General features: G+C 52.1%; 1 protein-coding gene across 1 annotated transcript in view; it reads left to right on the top strand.

Moving 5' to 3' along the window:
• CPAMD8 (C3 and PZP like alpha-2-macroglobulin domain containing 8) overlaps nt 1-12,923 on the top strand; it is a 100,883-nt gene that overhangs the window by 73,471 nt on the left and 14,489 nt on the right. The window contains exons 26-29 of the mRNA XM_081233152.1: nt 1,104-1,280; nt 4,588-4,669; nt 11,272-11,428; nt 11,559-11,633. Of these exons, the coding sequence (XP_081089278.1) occupies nt 1,104-1,280; nt 4,588-4,669; nt 11,272-11,428; nt 11,559-11,633 (491 nt within the window). The remainder of the gene's footprint in view (nt 1-1,103; nt 1,281-4,587; nt 4,670-11,271; nt 11,429-11,558; nt 11,634-12,923) is intronic.

The following is a 12,923-nucleotide window of genomic DNA, read 5'->3' as shown; positions in this document are numbered from 1 at the left end:
CTAGTGCTGGGAATTGGAAGGGTGAGGTGAGGGTGAGACACCAGGAGGAGGCGGACAGACCTGAAGGAGGAGGTCTTGGGTCTCTCTGACATCAGAGGATGGAAGCCCTGGGGCCTGGGCAGGGTGGTGGTTGTGACCAGATCAGAGGATATTGGAGTTTATGACTTCTGAAGCATGAAATCAACTCAAATGTGGCCTTGGGGATGAGTGGCACAGATGGAGGTGAGGGATGTAGGGGAGAAGGCAGATGGACAGCAATGGAGAGGAGGTGAAGGCAGGGACTTGTGTGCCAGTCAGTGTCATCAGCACAGTGGGATGGAAGGTTGGAGAAGAAGCTGGAAAACCCAGAGGAGGGTGATGAGAAAGTAGCCAGGTAGGTCCTGCCACAAGAGGAGGCTGCAAGAGCAGTGGCAGCCTCAGTGGGGCAGGAGGAAATGTCGAGGAAGGAAGGGAGGTGCAATCAGGGGACAGTGGGGATTCCGGAGGGCCCATCAGCAATGTTTGGGGCATAGAGGCCAGGGAGAGGAAGACAAGGTACTGAAGGGATGAGAACACAGTAGGTCAGAAATAAGAGAAAAAAAGCACTTTTAAAAATACACCAACAATACCACACATGTAGGAAGAGTTTTACAAAAAATCTAAGTACTCATGGTTAGAGAGAAAATCACATTTCGTATTGGAAGTTAGAAAAAATATTTAGAATGGAATCACATGGCTGGATTGACATCTTAACATTTGTGGGATGCAGCCAAAATTGTACTAAGAGGGAAATGTATAGCCTTAATTGCACCTGTTTAAAAAGCCAGAAAGGAAAGAGCATTTAACATAATGAAAAGGTAGAGAAAGAACACCTGAGTTAAAACTAAAGAATACAGAGGGAGGTATGGGGGAAAGGGCCAGCGGGTGTTCACCAAAACCAGGAGACCAAGCAAGCTGAGTGGGCAAGGGTGCAGCCCAGTTTCAAAGGGCAGCACTGACAATCAGAGGATGGGTTGCTGGTGTTAGGCCACAAGTGGGCTCTCTGTAAGGAAAACTGTCCGTAGGACAGCCAGGGCACTGGGTGAGGCCAGTCCCCAGCCCATCCTTCTTTTTCTTCCCACCAGGAGATGTCATGGGGCCAACTCTGAACCATCTCAGCAACCACCTGCGCCTGCCCTTTGGCTGCGGAGAGCAAAACATGATCCACTTTGCACCCAACGTCTTTGTCCTGAAGTATCTCCAGAAAACCCGACAGCTCAGCCCTGAGGTGGAAAGGGAGACCACTGATTACTTGGTGCAAGGTACTGGGGGACACTGCCTGGGTGGAGGGTGTGGGACTTCAGGTAGCCTTGACCATGCTGGGGGGCTGCTCACATGCCAAGTGCGGCAGATGTAGAAGAAGGCAAAGAAGTGGGTGAAAGAGGCCACTCTGGGTGGCCTGATGGGGTCCCTGTTAATAGGAACCTGGTATCTGCACCTGTTAGGAAAAGGCTCTGAAAGCTGGTAATCAGTTTGGGGAGAGGAATAGCATCTTTTAAAAATGTAGATATTTTGAACAACCAGAGCAATATAATAGCATTATAAAAAACATCTGGAAAGGAAAAAAAATCCCTATAACCTCCCTGTCTCGCTGGCTCTGGGTTTACTCCTCTGCCCTCCAGAAGCAAAGATTAGCTTTGCCACTCTTGGTGTCTCATAACATGGCATCCTATGGCGTGCCCTCCACCCCCACCCCCGCACTGTGTGCATAAGATTCGTCCACTGGGCTGTGGGGACCTGTTGTCTGTTCACCTCCATTGCTGTGTGGGGAGACCATAGTCAGTGTGTCTGTTGATGGGCTTTGGAGCAGCTTCCAACTCAGGGCTTTTAGAATCGTGCTGCCATTAATCACCCTCTTAGTGTACTTGGTGACAACACGTCCAAGTTTCTGTGGAGTGAAATCGCTGGGTCTCAGGATGTGTTCAGTTCATAATCACTTTGGAGGTTACACTATTTGTTCATCACGTGCATTTATGGAGCACAGCATACTGAATTATGCTCTTGGACATACTGGGGTTATTTCCAGTTTTTTTTTTCTAAATAATGCAGCACTGAACATCTTCAGAAATAAACCACCAGCACTGAACTTCTTCAGAAATAAACAAAGCAGCATTGAACTTCAGAAATAAATAACACAGCACTGAACATCTTCCATTGCCATGACTCAGGTCCTTAGGGTAGGGAACAGCCTTATGGCGGAGGGGGTGGAGGCGGGGGGGCGGACAAGGCCTCTGAGTGCCCTGTCTCACCCACTTTGCACATCTAGGCCCCACAGGTAGGAGGAAGGGGGTGGGAGGCTGGAGGTGGGGGTCTCACTTCTGTCATGGATTCCCACTCTGTGTCCTCGGTTAGGGCCTGCTTTTCTCAGTAACTTGGTTTCCTACCTGTGTAACGAGCGAGTTGTCAGTTGATCCCAAGGTCCTGGGGCCTCCTGGGCTCTGCTTCTAGCCTTGGGCTGGAGCTGAAGTGAAAGGAGCGCATGGAGGGGGCTGGACCCAGCTCTGAAGCTGGCATCCATCTTGTGCCAGGCACGTGCCGCTCCATCCATGCTGCCCTGAGTTGCCTTCCTGGCAGCCTCCACACTGATGGTCCTCATTTCCCAGATGAACAAAGTGAAGCTCCTGGGAGTGAAGAGGTGCCCAAGACCTCATAGGGGCAAGTGGTGGGGGCTTCTCAGACTGCAGGCTCCCCTGGATTGGGGCACGAGGGGCAGCCAGGGCACTAGACCCAGCCAGAGGGAGATAAGAACCCACGGGCACAACCTTGGAAATTTCTGCCACCGAAAAGGACCCGCGGGTGCCTGGCTCAGACGATGCTGGCCCCTATCAGATGGGGAAACTGAGGCATGTGAAAATCTCGATTCCTAAGGCGAGTCTAGGGTCCCTGCCTCCTGGCCCGTTACGGTTCCTGCAGTTACTGTACTCCAAGGGCAGTCCTGATGATCTAGAACCATCTGTCCTTGTGGATGAGAAAAATGAAAAAACTTACTCTGAAGAACGTACAACTCTCAGATGAAAAGAGAACCAGGGGTTGCCATGGGCTGAAGGTTTGGCTTCGTGAAGGCTGACCGCAGACTGCCCAGAACCCCAAGTCTGCTTGGTCCATCATGGGGACGGGGGGCTCAGGTTGTTGTGCTGTGAAGGTCTTGGAGGTGGGTGGGCCCTGGCCTCCCAGGGCCAGGCATACCTCAGTGGACTCATCTGGGCTCAGGCCCTTGAACGCCACCCAGAGTGCAATGACCTGTATGGGTGAGTGGCAGCCTGGACCCCCCCCGGACAGCCAGACCTGATGCTTATCAGCCAATTGGCCTTTCAGACTCAACAAGCCCCAAATTAACCCCCGACCCCCTGGTTTTCCGGCAAACCTTTGGTGTTAGTTTTCTGGGGCTGCCGTAACAAAGTACCACAAACTGAGTGGCTTAGAACAATAGGACTTTATTCCTTTATGGTTCTGGAAGCCAGAGGTCCAAAATGAAGGTGTCAACAGGGTTGATTCCGTCTGGAGGCTCCAAGGGAGCATCTGTCCCAGGCCTCTGTCCTGGCGGAATTCTGGTGACTCCAGGTGTTCTTTGGCTTGTGGACACATCACCACGCTCTCTGTCTCCGTCTTCACAAGCCCTTTTATATCTGTGTGTTTCCCTTTCTTTCCTCCGAGAAGGACACCAGTCATTGGATTTAGGGTCCAGCCTAATCCAGGAACATAATTCCATCTGCAAGGAACCTCACTCCCGATAAGGTCACATTTTGAGGTTCCAGGTGGACATTAGTTTGGTGGGGGGGACACTGTCCACCCACTTCAGAGTTCCTCCTGCCTCTTTCCCCACCTTTATGGGCACAGCTCCATCCTTCCTGCCTTTCAGGCCGCAAACCTTGATGCCTTCAGCATCCTTCTTTTTTTCCTTCACATCTTATTCAGCTAAGGCAGCTCTGCCTATACCGCAGAACCCCTCCCTGCCTGTCCCCATCACCCGCTCCAAGGCATTGTCATGCTCGCCTAGACAGTCCCCACCTGCCCAGTTTCTCTGCTTCCTTTCCGGATCCTACGATCCACCCGCTACATTTGTCCCCTCACCCCTCCCCTGCTCCCCTCACCCCCTCCACTCATGCCCCCTGCTGCCCTCACAATAAGACCAACCGCCCATCCCAGCCTTGGAGGCCCCAGTAGCCCACCTGACCTCCCTCCCTCTCGTCCCTCCTTGCTCCCTTGCTCTGGCCACTCTGTGCTCTGAGCAAACCAAGCTCGAGGGCGCCTGGAGATGGTGCATTTCACTGACCGCCCCCTGCCGCAGGTACGACTGGGGGGCTGGTATGTGACCAGGAGTCACAAAGGGGCGATATCAGGAAACAAAAGAAGAATAAAGTAGAGATTTCAATCCCCCCCAGCTGTGGGTGTGGGGCAGTTTCAAGGACCCCAGCTGTGGGCATGGGGCAGTTTCAAGGACCCCAGATGTGGGCATGGGGCAGTCTCAGGAACCCCTGATGTGGGTGTGGCATTGTTTCAGGGTCCTGGGGTAAGACGTTGGCTGGCCAACCATTCATCAGGATGCTGTTCCCTCTTCTTGCCCCACAGGCTACCAGAGACAGTTGACCTACAAGCACCAAGATGGCTCCTATAGTGCTTTCGGGGAGCGGGACAAGTCGGGGAGTATGTGGTGAGTCCTCACTCCCCAGGCACGGCTGCTGAGGTTCTTCCACTTGAAGTCACAGCCTCGTGTCCAGCACAGCGTAGCCAGGACCCCTGGGGCCTGATCCCCAGGGTGATGAGGAGCCTGCATGGGAAATGGAGATGGCCATGGTCCTAGCCCCTGGGGTTTAGAGGTCTGGATTGTTGGGGGGGGGGCGGGTTCTGCCTGGCCTGTGCATGGTGGAGCTGGCAGCAGTGACAGTTACTATTACTCCTTCTGCTGTTGTTGCCACAGGGCCCAGGAACTGAACCCCTGCCCTCTGGCCCCTTGAGGATGGGTCCTGGCGCTCTGGTCCTCCTCAGAGCCCACTGGACCCAGGAATGGGGTGACCCTGAGCAGGAGGGGATGGGCTGGGAGAGGCCAGACCACTGCCTTAAAGCTGGGTTGTGGGGTTCTGGAGGCACGTCCTGGGGTCCGGTTTCCCTTGCAAGCGGCTCCCTCTGGCTTTCAGGGTCAACCAGAGCAGGGAGGGCCTGGGTGTACCTGGGTCTTATTCCCTGGGATCTTTGGGCCACAGCAGTTCTTGGCATCATCAGGGATTTGCCTCGTCCACTTTGGGGCTTACTGAGGAAGTGGGGCACCCCGAACTTTCTGTCCCTAGTGGGGCGTCCTTCTCAGAGCAACACCCTGATGGCGCCTGCAGCAGCTATGGGCATGGAAAGTATCCAGTCCTTAAATCAACAGTGTCCACTGCCCAGCGTCAGTGCCAGGGGCCGGGGGTATAGGGACACGGCTGGCTGAGCCCACACTGCGGTGCAGTGTCACTCGCTTGGCTCCCAAGGGGCCCAGCCTTGATGACCTGCTCAGCCCCCCAGTCCCCAGAAACCAATCATCTGACCCAGTTCTGGTCCCAGGGCCCTGCCTTGCTGACAGCCCATGAGGCAAGGCCACAGTCACGCACTAGCAAGCAGAGGCCCCCACCCCCTGTGGGGTTGGCCAAAGCCACTGAGTCACTCTCTGAAAGCTGGCCAAGTCCTGGCAGCTCCCAGAGGCCTCCACCAGTCAGAAATAGTGAGCTGTGACCTTTGCATGCCCTCCCACAGTTCTCACACACACACACACACACACACACACACAGTGAGCAAGAAAAGACCAGTTCTACTGTGGTCATGGAAATGTGACACCCAGCAGCTTGCCTCTCCCCCTTAGCCTTGTGAAACCTCCCTGTAGGACAGAACTGTAGGATGCACAGGACAGTGGCAACAGCATCCACCCTGGGACTGGGCAAACCCAGGCTCTGTCTCGTGTGAACTGTGGCAGCCTTAGACCAGATGCTCAACTTCTCTGAACCTGTTTTCTCACCACGCATCCCTCTCTGGACTGGGATCTGGGAGGCAATAGGATAAGGGTGCAGGCGTGCTCATTACAGTGCCAGGTACCCACTGGGATGGATACCTTATTAGCACCTCTCCCTAAATATTTGGCCAGGGAGTCCAGGATCCAGTCCAACTTCCTCAACTTCCTTAAAACTCAGGACCTGTTATAGATAGGTTCCGGTGCATCCAGTGTTCATTCATTCATTCATTTGTTTGTTTATTCAAGTGTCTACTATGTGCCAGGCTCTTTTCTTACTCCTGAGGGAACAAGAAAGACATTGTCCCTGCCTCCAGGAGCTCATTGCCCAAGAGAGAGACCCTGTACAAGATGTAATGGTTATCTACTGCTGTGTAACAAGTTACCCCAAAACATAGCTGTTTAAAACAAACATTTAGTCACAGTTCTGTGGGTCAGGAAGTCAGGAGCAGCTTAGCTAGCACTGCTGGCTCAGGATCTCTCCCAAGGTTGCAGTCAGGGTGTTGGCTGGGGCTGTCATCATCTGAAGGCTTGACTGGGGCTGGAGCATTTGTTTCCAAGTTGGTTCTCTCACATGGCTATTGGCAGGAGGCCTCAGTTCCTCACTGAAGACTATCCCATAGGGCTGCTTGAGTGTCCTTACAACATGGCAGCTGACTTCCCTTTGAATAAAAACTCCAAGAGAGAAAGCAAGGAGGATGCCACATGCCTTTTATCATCTGGTTTCCCAGGTCATACTGTCACCTCCACTGCATTCTACTTTTTAAAAAATTTCATTCATTTATTTATGTTTGGCTGTATTGGGTCTTCGTTGCTGTGTGCGGGCTTTCTCTAGTTGCAGCAAGTGGGGGGCTACTCTCTTCATTGTGGTGTGGGGCCTTCTCACTGTGGTGGCTTTTCTTGTTGCAGAGCATGGGCTCTAGGTGCGCAGGCTTCAGTAGTTGTGGCACACAGGCTCAGTAGTTATCGCTCGGAGGCTCTAGAGAGCAGGCTCAGTAGTTGTGGCACATGGGCTTAGTTGCTCCACGGCATGTGGGATCTTCCCGGACCAGGGCTTGAACCTGTGTCACCTGCGTTGGCAGGCGGATTCTTAACCACTGCGCCACCAAGAAGTCCCCACCACATTAAGTTCTTTAGAAGCAAGTCACTGTGTACAGCCTATACTCAAGAAGGGGAAAATTGGGTTCTACTGCTTGAAAGGGAAAGAAGCAAGGCATTTGTGGATATATTATAAAGCTACTACATCACCTATATAATTTCTCATATCTATGAAGCATGCTAAGGGGGTAGGGTATGATGAGGCACACAGCTACATGGGGTGGTCAGGAAAGGTGCCCCTGAGGAGGTCACCTGAAGAAGATGAGAGAGGAGCTGTATGAAAATCCAAGGGGAGAACATTTCAGGCAGAGGGAACAGCCTGTGCAAAGGCCCTGAGGCAGAACTGAGCTTGATGAGTTTGAGCCACAGAAGGAGACCAGTGTGGCTGGAGCAGCACAGATGAGAAGGAGAGTGGCCCAACGTGAGGGAGGTGAGGGTGGCAGGGCCAGACTGAGCAGGGGGAGGAGTTTGGATTTTATTCTAGATGGAGCAGGAGGGCTTAGAACAAAGCATGGCTGTAATCTGAGTCATTCTGGGCTGTGTGTGTTTAATTAATAGAGCTTATTTTTGTAGAACAGTTTTAGTTTCATAGAAAAATTAAATAGGTAGAAATGAGTTCCCATACAGGCCCTCTCCCCTACACACAGTTTCCCCTGCTGTTAGTGTCCTGCATTAGTGATGTACATTTGTTATAAATGATGGACCAGTATTGCTACATTATTATTAACTGAGGTCCATAGTTTAGGGTTCATGTTGCGTAGTCTATGGGTTTGGACAATTAAGGTATCATACAGAATAGTTTCACTGCCCTAAAAATCCCCTGTGCTCTGCACATTTGTCTCTCCCTCCCCCCAGCCCCTGGCAACCACTGATACTTTTACTGTCTCTATAGTTTTGCCTTTTCCAGAATGTCATAGAGTTGGAATCATTCAGTATGCAGCCTTTTCAGATTTCTGCTTTCACTCTGTAATATGCATTTAAATTTCCTCCAGGTCATATCGTGGCTTGTTAGCTCATATTGTGGCTTGTTAGCTCTTTTTGTTGCTGAATAATATTCAGTTGTATGGATGTACCACAGTTTGTTTATCCCTGTTTGTGTTTTAAGATGGAAAAATAAAGAGAACAGTGGGGGCTTCCCTGGTGGCGCAGTGGTTGAGAGTCCGCCTGCCGATGCAGGGGACATGGGTTCATGCCCCAGTCCGGGAAGATCCCACATGCCGTGGAGCGGCTAGGCCCGTGATCCATGGCCGCTGAGCCTGTGCGTCCGGAGCCTGTGCTCCACAATGGGAGAGGCCACAACAGTGAGAGGCCCGTGTACCACCCCCACCCAAAAAAAAAAAAGAGAACAGTGTAGCAGAATGTGGAAATTCCACACTTCCCAGCATAGGGGCAACTAAGTTCCATCTTGGCCCCCCAGTGTTTGGAATTTCCAAACTCTGCTGCATACAGAGTAGGTGATGGGGCAGGGCTGGGCTGGTGGAAGCAGTGGGAGCCATGGGGTGGCCTGGCTGACACAGGAGCCATGGGGGTAGAAGGAAGAGGATGGATTTGAGGTATCTTGGAAGGAGAGTGGCCAGGACAAGCTGACTCCTGGGTTTGGGGTACATTGTAAGGTTAATATTTCAGGTTTCGGTGATTCACAGAAACAGAGCTTGGAGCCACTTGATTTTCTTTCTTTTTGTTTTTTCAACTGTATTAAATAACAGAAAATTTACCGTCTTAACTATTTTTAAGTATACAGTTAAGTGGTATTAAGTACATTCATACTGTTGAGCAGCCATCACCACCATCCATCCCCATAACTCTTTTCATCTTGTAAATCTGAAACTCTATATTTATTAAATACTAACTCCCCATTCTCCCCTCCCCCCAGCCCCTGGCAACCACCATCCTACTTTCTGTCTCTATGATTCTGACTACTCTTAAGTGCCTCATAGAAGTGGAATCATACAGTGTCTTTTGTGATTGGCTTATTCCACTCAGCATAATGTCCTCAATGTTTGTCCCTGTTATAGCACTTTGCAGAGTTTCTTTCCTTTTCAAGGCTGAATGATATTCCATTGTATGGATATACTGGTGTCGGCTGGTGAGAGGACCTTGGTCCTTGTCTTCTTTAGAGAAAGAATTCCACAAAGAGACTTTGTAAAGCAGAAATACACACCCAGAGAAGAGTGCGGGCATCCTCCCTGACAAGGAGTACACCAGAGAGATGATTTAAATCACTTATATGGGGGCAGTTTTTCCAGGTTTTTGTTTCCCTCTCACCAATCATCTTTCTTGGTTTTCCACATCTGACCTGATCCAGGGCCCTGCCTGATATGCGCATGCATCTTTTAGCCAAAATGTATTCCAGTGAGGGGGGTCTCAATCTGGGAGATTGACAGAACAGAGATTATGGGTTAGTGCTCCCTCCCTTTTTGATGCCCAAAGGAGCTTTCTTGTGCATGGGCAGTTGGGGAGGTCTCCTTGACCCCAAGAATGAAAGATGTGGTCATCTTATCTTTTTACTCCAGCAGAGCTCAGCTCGCCTCTGCTCCTGCCACTAACTTTCCTGTTGAAATATCAGGGGGAAACAAGTTTCAATTTACTCCGCTTGACAAACACCAGCCACTCAGCCCAGGGGCCCATCTACATCCTACCTCAATACCACATTTTGCTTGTCCCTTCAGCTGTCAGTGGACACTGAGTTGCTTCCATAGTTTGGCCGTTGTGAATAATGCTGCTACAAATGTGGGTGCACAGATATCTCTTTAAGACTCTGCTTTCATTTCTTTTGGGTATGTACCCAGAAGTGGAATTGCTGGATCATGTGATAATTCTATGTTCAATTTTTTTAGGAACTGCCATATTGTGTTCCACAGTGGCTGTACCACTGTCCATTCCCACCAGCAGTGCACAGGGGTTCCAATTTCTCTGCATCTTCATCAACACGTGTTGTTTTCTGTGTTGTTTGGTTTTTGTTTTATAGTAGCCATCCTGATGTGTGTCAGGTGGGGGAGCCACTTGATTTTGAAAAGGATGAATTACTCTTTCATCCTGAGTTGGGGTGTTTCCCCTGCTGATAGTTCTGCTGTTTGTCCCTCTTGGCTCCCTGGTTTCCATCTGGTGGTTCTCCTGAATTCATTTTTTCATTCATTCATTCTCCAGCTTCATCGTCTCCCATTCAGGGTGCACTAGCAACAGTTGGGCTGGGGGATGGGGTGGACAAGGGGCAGGCTGCAGAGATACAGATAGAAAACAATGACACAGAGGGAGGGCCTGGGGGTCCAGAGGCAGCATGCCCATCACAGAGTGGAGGTGTCTGAGAGGCTTCCTCTGGGGAGAGACCCCTGGGTTGAACACTGAGAGACAAGTAAGACTTCATCCTGTAAAGAAGGGAGGTAGGAGCATGGTGCATTCAGGGCCTGGGTAACTGAGTAACTGAAGCTAGTGGGTTGGTAGGATGTTTTCAGCTGCAAACAAAAGAAAACTGTCTGAAAAAGCAATTCTGAACATCTCCTCACACCATAGAGCTGGGGAGGCTCCAGGATTGGCTAGTCTGGCAGTCCCACAATCCATTGGAGTTCCTGGTTCTTTCCCTTGGTCCCTGTGGCCATCCTCGGCACAGTGGCTGCTCTCCTCGTGGTGGCAGAATGGCTGCAGCTGCTCCCAGCATCACCTCATGTGCCCATTCCAAAGCCATTTACAGGTCTGGGGACTGGAAGGCCCATGGCTGTGGCTGGCTAGGGCTATAGAGGAGCCCAAGTGTCCAGTGTACCTGGTTGCCGGTTTTTCCTGGGATCTCTCAGCAAGACCTGGGATCTCTTGGGGAGTGTTTATGGAGGAGCAACAAGGAAGGTCTCCTGCACATGGTGGGGGTGGTGGTGAGACTGGACCAGCTCACAGAAAGGCCTTGAGTGCCAGGCAAGGAGCAGACCCGGGTGCTTCTGGGGGGGAGGGAGCAAACGGGGAGGCTGGGCTCCATCATCAGGTCCTGCTGGGTGCCCACACACTTCCATCAAGTGCTCACAACAGCCCTGCGAGGGCAGGCTGGACCCTCCTGTCTTGCAGAGTAGGAAGCAGAGTCTTGGATGATGTGGGGAGTGTGCCACAGTCCCTGGCGGGACACATGGGAGGTGACTCTGTTTTGCAACTCCCCAGCCCATGGCTCTCCCAGCCCCCACCTCATCCTGTTTCAGGCTCACAGCCTTTGTCCTGAAGTCCTTCGCCCAGGCGCGCAGCTTTATCTTCATTGACCCTCAGGAGCTGGCAGCCGCCAAGGGCTGGATTGTCCAGCAGCAGCGGGCAGATGGCTCCTTCCCGGCGGTGGGCAGGATTCTGAACAAGGACATCCAGGTTGGCAGCCTCCCAGCCTCCTCCTGGGGTCTTGGCCTTGCCCTGGCTGCTCCCCAGTGTTGTCTGGGCCCAGTGGGGGCAGGGGGCTGTCCCCTCTGGCTTGGGATGAAGCCTACAAATCCTCTTACAGGGTGGGATCCACGGCACAGTCCCGCTGACAGCCTACGTGGTGGCAGCGCTCCTGGAGATGGGCCTGGCCTCGGAGGTAAGCTCAGGGGGCCTGGGAGATGCCGGGGGCTGGAGGAGCGAGCAGACAGTTTTGCCCTGCAGGCCAGGTTGGCCATCTTCTGGCCATCTTCAGCTTCTATTTATTCCTTGCTGCCCCTCTTCTGCTCATTAGTGAGACTTTTTGATGCTTTTCAATGGTCACAGAACATCCAACTTCTTGTGGCCTGAGCAGAGGTGTGAGAGATTCCAGCAGTAATCACAGGGGACATGCGTGTGGGAGAGTGGGGTAGGGGTGGCTGTATCCTGAGTACGAGCCCTCCCAGGACTGTCCACAGCCCCCAGGCCCAATCGGAGAATCATTTTGGGCCCAATCAGGTTCCTGGCCAGTGCCCCATGGGCTGGCTTCAGGGAGCCCTATACAACATGTTGGACTCACGAATGCTTTTGTGGGGAAGAGTCTAGAACCTTCAGGGACGGTACTAGACCCAGCAGGGCTTAGGCGTCCCAAGGAACTCAAGGGCCATCGTCACTTCTGTGAGGCTGTCCCAGATGGATGCATGTCCCCTGCAGTGAGAGCTTAGATGGATCTCAGCCGCTGGGGTAGGGACTCCACCATTCCTAACCTGTGTCAATTCTAAATCCTCTGGTGATGAATTGTGAATTGTGGCACTTCTCAGAATTTTCAGCCTCACCATCCCGATTTGACTGTGTCTAGGCTTTGGTGTGACCTAAGACCCTCCACATCCCACACGCTTTGCCCAGAAAGCCCCTTGCTTGCCCTGTGTTAAGGGGCTGAATTGTGTCGCCCCCAAAATTCATATCTTGAAATCCCAACCCCCATCTTAGTCAGCTCAGGCTGCCATCACAAAATACCACAGAGTGAGGGACTTCAACAACAGACATTTATTTCTTATGGTTCTAGAGACTGGAAAGTCCAAGGTCAAGGTTCTGGTCGATTTAGTTCTTTTTTTTTATTTATTTTTTTTTATTTTTGGCTGTGTTGGGTATTCGTTTCTGTGCGAGGGCTTTCTCCAGTTGCGGCGAGCGGGGGCCACTCTTCATTGCGGCGCGCAGGCCTCTCACTGCCGCGGCCTCTCCTGTTGCGGAGCACAGGCTCCAGACGCACAGGCTCAGTGGCCATGGCTCACGGGCCCAGCCACTCCACGGCATGTGGGATCCTCCCGGACTGGGGCACGAACCCGTGTCCCCTGCATCGGCAGGCGGACTCTCAACCACTGCACTACCAGCGAAGCCCCTCTGATTCAGTTCTTAATGGGGTCTCTTCCTGGCTTGTAGACAGCCATCTTCTTTCTGTGTCCTCATGTGG

The sequence above is a fragment of the Mesoplodon bidens genome (genome assembly GCF_964165515.1).
Source record: "Mesoplodon bidens genome assembly, chromosome: 4".
Lineage (NCBI taxonomy): Eukaryota > Metazoa > Chordata > Mammalia > Artiodactyla > Ziphiidae > Mesoplodon > Mesoplodon bidens.
Note: the sequence above shows the minus strand (reverse complement) of the source record. Positions and strands in the feature narration are given on the sequence as shown.